The 10,932-nt window shown below is 40.7% G+C and overlaps 1 protein-coding gene across 1 annotated transcript; it reads right to left on the minus strand.

Moving 5' to 3' along the window:
- Positions 1-1,421: 1,421 nt before the first annotated feature.
- Positions 1,422-10,245, minus strand: bmp4 (bone morphogenetic protein 4). Its single transcript, XM_077731668.1, has 4 exons — positions 9,924-10,245; positions 5,379-5,501; positions 4,597-4,964; positions 1,422-2,412 (listed from the first exon to the last, which is right to left on the minus strand). The coding sequence occupies exons 3-4, from the start codon at positions 4,955-4,957 to the stop codon at positions 1,562-1,564; spliced, it is 1,212 nt and encodes a 403-aa protein (XP_077587794.1). The 5' UTR covers positions 4,958-4,964; positions 5,379-5,501; positions 9,924-10,245; the 3' UTR covers positions 1,422-1,561.
- Positions 10,246-10,932: the final 687 nt, after the last annotated feature.

The following is a 10,932-nucleotide window of genomic DNA, read 5'->3' on the forward strand; positions in this document are numbered from 1 at the left end:
ATTAGCTTTTGGAGAAGTCGTTAGTTGAGGGGGCTACATACTTACATACCGACCTGCACTGTGAATGTCTGTTAAACACATAAATCCACATCATAATTTGTGTGGTATTCATTTCAGGCCTGCATGTTATTGCTATAATGTTGCTGAAACTTAGATGATGTGCATATCATGTTTTATGCCATAAAGTGGTATTTTACAGTACTTTTTTGGATTATTTATTATTATTTAACATATTTATTTAATGAATGAATATTTTAGTCCACATTTTGTGAATTTATATATAGAAATGTACAAAATGTGGACCGATATAAATTTAGAAATATCATAGAACAGTACATACTGATGACATATATTTATTCAAATTGCATTAATACCAGGATTAGGACGTCATTGTTGCAGCATCATAACTATCGTCGGCCATGGAATTTTGAATTTGAATCCCTTCCATCGAGTGTTGAATTCGTTTAAGATTGTGATCAAAACGAAGTGCAGAGATGGCCTGTGAGTACTAACCCTCTTCAAAACAATACAGAACCTCCAGTGGTGTCTCCCCCTCCTCGATTCCATTAGCCCCCCCTTCTTCCCAGCAGCAGTTCAAAGGAGCGGCTCTCTCCAAACATTATCATATAATTTGGGCCAGCCGTCGGCTTGTAAATAAGTGATGTCGAGGCCCATTGTGTGGCGGGGGCACAGGTTGGAGACAGGCGTCTTAGCAGTTGCCGGCACGAGACAAAGGCAGGAGACAGAGCGTCTAACCTTTTGATTCTTCAGAGGATCGCATCGGCCCGGGACACATCGCCGGCAATCATGCCCCTAATGCGGGGACGCGGGGTAGGAAGCGGGAGGGACAATAGGCTCACCCTCTCCCGCAGCCCGTTTGCAATTGGATTAGCGGGTGTCCCAGCACATGTTAGTCTAATTGACATTAAGGTGAAATGGGAGAACAATAGGCAACCTAACTAAATGCCTACTACAGTCTTTCAAATGGAATTAAATGACCGGAGCAGCAATTTCTGAGACGAGGAGAAAAAAAAACTTTGGGGGCTAAGAAATTGCAGGGAAATTCAAATATAATCGTACCTGAATATATTTTATCTCCTAACTTGTTGGCTACTATTGATTGTGATAGACGTTCCATACGAATGGTCGCTGCCTGTTCCTCACAGTCCATCAAGTGGATTGGGATGAGTTAAAACTAGTGTAGTGTGGTGCTCAATATAAGTCAAAATAGAACATTTTTAACAGTAAATGAACTCCTTTGGTATCTTTTTGCTTCTTTACTTTTTCATCAATAAAAAACATACTGTATACAATCTAATGTACATGATGAAGTTGTACAGCTTTTTTTCCATGTTTAAAATAAGGACTCAATTTATTTTTTATATGTCGATATAAATATATATTTATATATTTTGTCAAAATATATGATCATATTATCAAGGAAACAAAAAACAATATGAGACAAAAGTACACCTCAATGTAAAAGTTATAAATAAGGGTCCAAGCGAAAAACTTTTTTAGAAAAGAGTTGTTTAGTTCAAAGTCTGGGATTGGTCGCTCATCAGCGGCAGCCGCAGCCCTCCACCACCATTTCCTGGTAGTTTTTCAGCACCACCTTGTCATGTTCGTCCAGGTAGAGCATGGAGATGGCGCTCAGCTCGGTGGGCACGCAGCAGGCCTTAGGAATGTTGTTGTTCACAGAGTTCACCAGTGTCTGGACAATGGCGTGGTTGGTGGAGTTGAGGTGGTCTGCCAGTGGGAAGGGGCATTCCCCATGGCAGTAGTAGGCCTGATAGCCAGGGGGCGCCACTATCCAGTCATTCCAGCCCACGTCGCTAAAGTCGACGTAGAGCGCGTGGCGCCGGCAGTTGCGGTTACGCTTGCGCCCGCGCTGCTTGGGGCTGCGCTTGGTCCGCTTGGTCAACGGGTGACCTTTGCCGTCGTTGCCGAACGTCACCAAGAGTGGCCGCATCTGCTCCCAGTCCTCGCCGGGCTCCTCGTGGAGCGAGCGGCTGACGCGGACGTGCTCGCCCCGGCGCCGCTGCGTCCCGTCCAGGTGTAGGACTTCCACGGCCAGCCCGTAATTGGGGCGGCGTTCGCGAGTCCAGCGCAGCACGGCGGGGCTGACATCGAAGCTCTCCCACTGCGACGCGTTGTGGCGCACAAGCCGTGTGTCCAAGAGCTGCGTGATGAGCTGACCGGGTCGCGGGGCTTTCAGAACCTCGTACACGTTGATTCGTTGAAGGCCCGCTTTGTCGTCCGCCACGTCGCTCGCTTGGGGCATCTCTTGCCGGTAGAGGCGCAGTTCGGCAGAGGACAGCAGCTCGTCTTCGGGTATGCTGGTGAGGTTGAACAGGAAACGCAAGGGCTGGGCCTCGCCGTCATGCAAATCGTGCACTCTTTCCATGTGCTCTGAAATGGGAGGAAATAAACAATGGTTATGACCATCATGAAATTGAATGATGCCATTATAATGCAACATAAATTTTGTCTTTCGAAACCTGCCTGCTAGTTTAATACTAACAAAGAATGTAACTTTTTTCAGGCGCAGACAATAATCTTAGTTAAACTTTTGGAGAATAAACATTAACACTGCTTTAAAATAGTTTTTTTTTCATGGACAGGTCATATAACGACATTTAAAAGCAAATGCATGACTGTAAAAAAAAAAGTCATCAAGAAAATGTTCTCATACAAAAGGTGAGTACATTGTAGATAGTACCAGTGTAGCTCTTGTACCCCAAATTTCTCGCGAAAAGGAATGTTGTGTCTACTATTTTCCTGCTCAATCCACCCCTGTTATTTCACACATAGACCCTAATACCCAGGTGGTTCCCATTATTGAAAGCCTCTGTGGTTCTAACGGCGCACCACTGTTTGTCCACCTAAAATATATTCATCAGTTTATTTATTGATTTCTATCAACTCAAGTCAGCTAACTTGGGCGTTCACTGTGGTGGATAAAAGAGGGAGTGAAATGTCAATTGTATTGCACAAAAACAGACCTGAAAGTGACCACTCCCTCTCAAAAGTAGTCAAAACATACAATTAATATCATTTAAACCCTTATGTAAATTGCCAGGATTAGTAGAGTTAAATAATAATAATTAATAGGGATGTAGAAACAGTTTTTGCATGCAGTGTGTTGCAAAAAAAAAGACCAGATTGTTTCTTTTCTATTTAGTGTCACAAATAGTTAATATGTTGGAATTAGCATGTTGCCTTAGGGATGTTAAAGTCCTTTTGATGACAGTTCCATTATTATGCTTTAGTGTCATCAGAGCATACCTTTAAATCACTATCTTTTACACTGATAGGTACAGTGTAAGTTTATTCTAAGCGTGTACTCTGTAAAATGATTGCAGGTTGATGACGTTCATTGCTGTTCATTGAAAAGTAAACTCATGGGTCTAACTATCCTATATATGTGCGTGTTGTATGTAAATCAGAACAAATCTGATCTAATTCCATTTAAAACCAAGGTTCCCGAGTTCAGCACACTTGATTACCCTTTGGTTCAATCGTTTCTTGAGCCTTACAGATTTATCCGACTTGTTTAAGGCTTTCCAACCACAGTTTACCACCAACAGATCAGTCAACCACAAGTTCCTTCAACATTAATCGAAAACCTCCAGCCTCGGTCACCACAACGCCGTTCCGTCCCCCTTTAGGTCGCACGGGCCTCTGAGACAGATTTTTCCATCTCTTTGCTCCCAGGCACCCACATTCTTAGCCGTGGGCATCTTTATTTAGAACTCGGTAGAGTAGCATTAAAGATAATTACACGTTGGGTCCCATCTCCACATAAACTAAAGAGTTGCAGTCCAGTTTTCCGAGTTGCTCCATACAGGCAGGATGTGGCTAGACGTAGACGTCGGTAATATGAAGGTATGCTTTTTGCTTAAGCTGTTAACCAAACTACTTTAGTCCATTGAAGCTCATGAGAGTTTTTCCTGCAGATTCTCACAGCTTGTCAGGCAACATTTGGGGTGATATTCACATTTACATGTAAATGAATAACAGAATGCATACCTACAACAAACTGTGTCATCTAAATGCATGTTAATGTTAACAATTATATGATGTGTTTTCAAGGACTAAATTATATATTAAAGACATTTTTATTGTTGGTTTTGAAATCAAAACTAATACCAAGATAACACGATATCCTTTGCTAAATCTTTCTTAAATTTGAGGCCCTTTTGGACGTCAGAGAATAGAACATTATATTTGTTTAACCGCACTTTGGCATCCAAAAAGCCAGTAATGCTCCTTTGTATTGGGTAATACCCCCTTCACCAAATGCATAAAAACAGGATTGTAGTAGTATGAAAAGGATTTAACTAAATCTCTATTAACAGACCACTCAAGTATGGAGAGTCTCTTGAGAATTCAGGGTTTCTTAGCTCAGCATTTGGTGACCACATCTTTAAAAAAATCTTTGGTTATAGTGAGCTGGGTGGAGCCGTCGTCCTCTTCAAATATTTTTTTTAAATTAAAAAAAATATTGCTCCCTTTATGAGCTTCAGTGTTAGCCAATTTTGAGGAAATCCCAACTCCCTCCTGCACATGTTCCATTTTTTTTTCCATCCTTACCTTCATGATGGAAGCCCCTCACAGTGTTGGCTCGGCTTGCCGACCTTTCCGGGTACTCGAAGACCATTTGACCATCAGCCCCCAACTCCTCTCCCTCTCCAGACTGCGAGCGATACAGGTCCAATAGATAGCGCGGCACAGCCGTGGAGCGGGTGGGCCGGGGCCGCCTCTTGAGGCCGAACATGTGCAGCAGGGTGGCCTCAAAGTCCCGCAGCAGTTCATGGCTCTGAGCGTCCGAACGAGCCTGTAGGCCCGGCACTTTCTTTTTCCCTTCTTCAGGTATTAGACTGGCATGGTTGCTCTCTCCCAGCAGGACTTGGCATATGAAAAGGACCATCAGCATTCGATTACCAGGAATCATGATGTCTCTGACGGAGAACACACGTTTACAGACAGAATAGAAATTAGAGTTTGACCTGCTCGGAGACAAAGACTTCATAGCCACCCGCTAATTGCTTATAATGATCCCGTCTGGCTTGTTTACAGTAAAGAGGACCCTCTTAGATCACTTGCATTTGGTGTTTGGTGACAGACTTCAAAGCTTTGGCTCAATCTGATCACGGGCCATTTTTCCTCCATTTATTTCTTTTTGTCGATAAAAGGGAAAAAAGGACTTGACATTTTTTAATATCAATATTAAGAAGAAAAAATGTGTTTATAGTAAAGAAGAGTCTTCTATACATACAGTTGTGTTATGATGAGGTATTTTGGGAGGGCCATACATTAAAAAAATAGCAAAACTATGCACTCTATACACATTAAGAAAGACACAGGCTACTTACAGACAGAAAATAAAGCATGGGAAAACAGTCCATGTTTGTTGGGAGCAGGCGGCGGACACGTTCTTCCAGGAAATGTTAGGTGGCGTTGGGTGGCTGCAGGAGAACGGAGGAATGAGCCTGTTCCTGGAAGACAAATGCACACAAACAACTTAGAAACTTAATTGCAAACATTTAAAGGCTCCATTTTTAATTTAAATGACCATGTGTGTGAAAATGCAATGATAGGAAAAAGGAAATCTTTTCCCTTTTAAAAGTTGCCATGCAGTCAATGGGAAACTATTAGTAGGTTCCTGTTGCTTCTCATTTAAAAATATGCCCCAAACACGAGTTGTCTCCTTAAAAACTAAAACATAACTATCTAAACGTTCCAAAAATAATCATGAAAAGTACAGAAAATAGTTCCCTATGCAATTGCACATTTCCCATATGCAAAATCCCAAAAGAAAAAACATTTACATGTCAAAACAATGAAATCTTAACTAGACCCCCCCCCCTAAAAACCCTGTACTCATAATTACACAGCTTGTCATAAAATATACATCAAATCTGAATTGTTGGCCTGTTTCTGCTGTAGAAGAAATATTGCCAAATGGAGCCATCTGACCGTGTAATGTAGAGATAAAACCATCATGTTTGAAAAAAGTTGCTGGCAGTTTCCTGTTCCAGTAACAACAACTTACTACGTACATGAGCCCTATCAGTAAAGTTAGGTTTTATTTCATTCAAGCTCATTGGCTGCCATTTTGTCCATCCATCTATCATCATCAATAGCTGTGAAATAGTTCTTGTATTTCTACATTTCAGGGAGAAAAAAAAGGCATCAAAAGCATGTGACTTCTAGGAGTAGACTTCTCCGAGAGAAACTTGAAAACCAATCCGCTGTGGTATTAATAGACTTGTTAAGTGAAGCAACACGTGTGAAAGTATTTCGTAAGGTTAGGTTTGATTTATTACACATTACGCCGTCTGGCACGAGGAAGAAAAGCAGTGCTGGGTGTGTTTCTTTTTATTATTTTTTTTTAGGTGATCGTTAAATACACCACAGTGTTGAATCACAATCGTAAAAGTGTTTATTAAGGTTACACTCAGGAGTGACGTTGGTGTTTGGTCATCATTTTAGATACTGACGCCAAATACAATCATAGAAATGTGTTTGTGTGGACCAGGGTTTGACTGTATTTCATTTTGTAACTTACAGCGCTTTCCAGACACAAAACTCAAAACTACTGAAATATTCAGTCAATAATTCACTACTTTTACCAGGTACTCTGGTTCACTCCCACATCCCAAAAAACATGCAGGGTCGGCTGTTGGTTGAACACCTAAAATTCCTCCTAACTATGAGTGTAAGTGTGAATGGTTATATTTCTCCTTGTGCCCTGCTATTAGTTGGTCACCAATTTAAAATGCTCCCTGCATGGTGCTCGTAGTTAGCTGAGATAGGCTCCAGCACCCCTCCCAAGGATAAACAGTTCATATATCCTCAGTTTACAGGATCGTGTCAGGAATGAAATTAAATTTCAATACTGTCTGATACTCCAAAAATTTGATTGGATTTTTTATTTTGGTGAACCATCCCATAATACAATATGGACACCTGTGCCTTATATCCAAGAGTGGCTTATATATGAATGAATAGAGTTTTCATATAACAGTTGGTGGATTTGCTTTACTCTTCATAGATTAGAGGAATTAAATAGTTTAAATGATATGCTATTAAAACCATGTCTAGATTGTTATTTTCCGTTACGTTCAAAAACAAAGAAAATTTGCCTCTGGCAATCACAATTTCTCAATGAAAGAAACTTGTTACCCAATTATTTTATTTGCCTGGACCAGTCTTTTCACTTATTGAACTGTTAAAATCATGGTTTTAATGCCTGCAAAGTTGGAGCTAATTCACATTCACTACAAGTCTGCATCATCACTGAACTTTTTAATGATCGGATGATTGATCATCCTACTCATTGCAACTCTGGAACGTACAGTAATATTCCAGACTCTGGGGGAATTCAACTAGCATGTTTTCCCAAAACTGTGCTCTCACCTGTTGGATTTACTTTACTTAGTGTTGCGGGCCAATATTTCGGATTCAAACATACAAATAGAAGAAGACACATTAGACCAAAACCTATGTCCTGGAGCTTCCCAGATACTAATCAGAAATGTTGCTTACGTCACCTAGTAGGCCGCACCTCTTATAAAAAACACATTTCAAGTGTGCAGTTGTTGTGGCTTTCTCTTCATGAAAACTTTACACAATACAGTGCTGTTTTTCATTATTGATAATGCTGTTTTAGGACAAACGGAATTTCTATTCAGTCCAATGCGGAAAATACATGTAACATTCAAGTACACTTAAATGTTAGATTAGAACATCAGTCAAGGAAACTTGAATTTTTTTAGAAAATTTTAACCCAGTATTGACCCTCAGCTCACTAAATGCTGTTGGTGTTTTGGCACTTCATTTACGCACATGCGGTGCAATGCATGTTTGTGAGAACAGAGCAAACGGGGACGGTTCGGAACATGATCAGCTCTATTACGAACGGGGAGGTGTGTGTGTGTGGAGAGGGGAATAACGTGTGTGTGTGTAGAGGGGAATAACGCTAGTGTATGTGTGTATGCACATCAGTGACAACAAGCGTTCATTGTACAGATAGATAGAGACGGGGCCTCTCCCATCATTATATGAATCGAAAACATAGCAACCCTAACTAGATAGTAACAACATCATGATGGATAACTTTGAGGTGCAGGGTTTCTTGCCATTTTAGGACTATTTTTCATCGTATTGGTAGTATTATCATTGTTATGACGTCGACACACGAGGTCCCGCGGCGGACATTTTGCGACGGCAAAGTTGAGAGCGGGCAGAAACTAGGAAGCTGGTTCTGTGAAGCAGAGATAATTTGTTTCTTGAGGAATTTGACTTGTGGGGATGGGTTGCGATGGCAAACAGTAATGGCTAGCCTCAGATTTTTATCGTTTTGCTTATTAGGTTTGCAGTCACAGGGGGAGAGGCTGGTTGAAGGGGGACATGGATGTTGCGAACAACATGTTTTGTCGTGGCTATTTTACTTCAGGACGATTTACATCAAAGGCAGGATGACGTCAAAGTCGATAGAAAAGTCATGCGTGGTTTTCTTTGATGTTGTTGGTTATAAACATATGAGCAGATTCATTTTTTTCAGTATTTATATTCAGATTTTATCTGCTAACCATTGTGGGAAATAATGAACTCGATTTGGCTCACTCAAGACATTTTTAATGAGTCCTGTGAGAGAACTGTACAGCATTTTTCATTAAAAAAAAAGGTTTTATTCTATGATCACGGTTGCCCAGCCATATAATCTACCATGTAATAATTTAATTGCAGAGCAGGACTGCAAGGCCAATAATTAAAGCTGCAAGCAATAATGGGAAGTGATAATAATAGTAAACATTTTAAAAAGGAAAAACTTCCCAACAAAAAATGTTTCGGATCCAAATACTACATTTCTGACTGAAATATTCCTTAATAACACACACAAAAACTATGTTCCAAAATTGTAAAATAAGAAAAATATGGATGCACTGTAAGAAGGAAAAGAAAAACAAATATTCCTTTAAAAAAAGGTATGTAAAGCCAACAAAAAGACATGAATTTTCCCCACTGTTATATAACTATTTGCATGTTTAACCCATGCTGTTGTTGCTGGAACTTGCTTACACGTCATCATATACGTATGCATGTTTGTCCTTTGCTCAATGGAGACATTTTACACACACACACACACACACACGCGCAAGCCACAAAATTCTTAAATGCATCCACACTTTTTGACTTAAGAGTTTCAAATTTAACAACACTCATGTGTTGCTCACAAACAGCAGATGTTGCCCGACGGCTTTGCAACGTGCACGACTTATGGGAACAATTGATGACGTTGTCATTGACTTATAATTCCATGCCTGAAATGCATTATTAACTCTATTAAGCGCAGTCATTTAACTCCTCAGCTGCCATTGACGGCACCACACGTCCAATTCCAAGCCAGCCCTCCCAGTTTAAATGAAATGGACGTCTAATGTTTTCACTGGCAGGCAATGAGTTAAATTAAATTCTATGTCTTTTGGAGGCCATAACCATCATATTCCTTTGACTTTTATTAGTTATTAACATTAGATTAATTCACAATTTTATTTATTGATGAAATTATATTAAGATATAGATATAATTAACGAATAATTGAGATCTTGCGTCCAAGTTTGTGATTATCCAATGACCCAAAATGTAAAGTTCACATGCCATGCTTTTATAGGGTTAAATTTTTGTTTTGTTTTTATCGTCTTCCAAAAATTGCCGTAAAAGGGGTTAATTCGTTCACTTCATCGTTTAACAGGGCAAAGTAACACCACAGTCCCGTGTCGTCCGACATATTAATTTTGTAAATCCAACTCTTAAATTAAACCGATAGTCAAAATAGTCAATAGTCGCAAAAAAAAAAAAAACACGCACCAAATGAACATGTTAATTCGAGCGAGCGTACGAGCGAGACTCACCATCAGTAGTGGTCCAGGTTCGATCTAGCAAGTATCAAGATGGGACGGAGTTTCGCCAATAAAGTCCAGGAAAAGTTCACAAGTTTCAAATGGGAAATCGGACGCCTTCCTTGCTCATTAAATCCCTTTCGAACGACTGTCTCCCAGCGATGGGGCTCCGATCGGCAGCCGGCTGTGGGAGGGCCGATGGATGGGTGGATGGATGGAAGGATGGATGGATAGATGGAGGGGCGGATGGGTGCGTGTCGGAAGGCAAGTCAGAAGAAACGAGACGGTGGTTGACGGGAGGGACGTGTTCGAAATGAGACAGCATCCGAGGCCCCGTGCACTTTTTATGTGTCCGCCCAATTTCAAGCAGCCATGCCCAACCCAAGCCAAGCCAAGCCGACCCAAGCCTCCTCCTCCTCTTTTTTCCTCCTCCTTCCACGCTCGCTTACTCCCTCCTCCGTGCGCGTCCCTCACCCTCAACTTCATCTGTCCCAAACACCTTGAATAATACTCACCATTATGTTTTTGCTTATTATGCTGTGAAATGAGCATAGAAAACCTCTAGTTTTTGTTGTGTATAATTTTACTTGGTGAAGTGTCTTATATCAATGTCTTTTGCGCTCATATGCAGTCACGACTAAATAAGGGCAAAATACACATTTTTAATATTTTAAAACTGAATATGTTCATCCATCGTTTCAGATGCAGACCCCCCCACCATTGTGTACCTATTCATCCATTAGACAATTAATGGCAGCCATCCCACCCATCCATAAGTAAGTCTTACATCCAACAATCTGTCTATCCAATTGTTTATTCTATTCACCTTTCAGTCAACTAATCGTCTGTTTTCCTTCAATTTATATCTGCTGCGCATCCAAAAATCTTGAATAGTGTTTGAGTTTTTACAAGGCAATCATTTGACGTCCACTTGTCTGTCCAGCAACCAATCCGTCCATCTAATAGTTATTTATGAACACGTTCTCGTAATCTTCCATATTCCGAATGTCCGTGTAGTCTG

The sequence above is a fragment of the Stigmatopora nigra genome, chromosome 13 (assembly GCF_051989575.1).
Source record: "Stigmatopora nigra isolate UIUO_SnigA chromosome 13, RoL_Snig_1.1, whole genome shotgun sequence".
Classification (NCBI taxonomy): Eukaryota; Metazoa; Chordata; class Actinopteri; order Syngnathiformes; family Syngnathidae; genus Stigmatopora; species Stigmatopora nigra.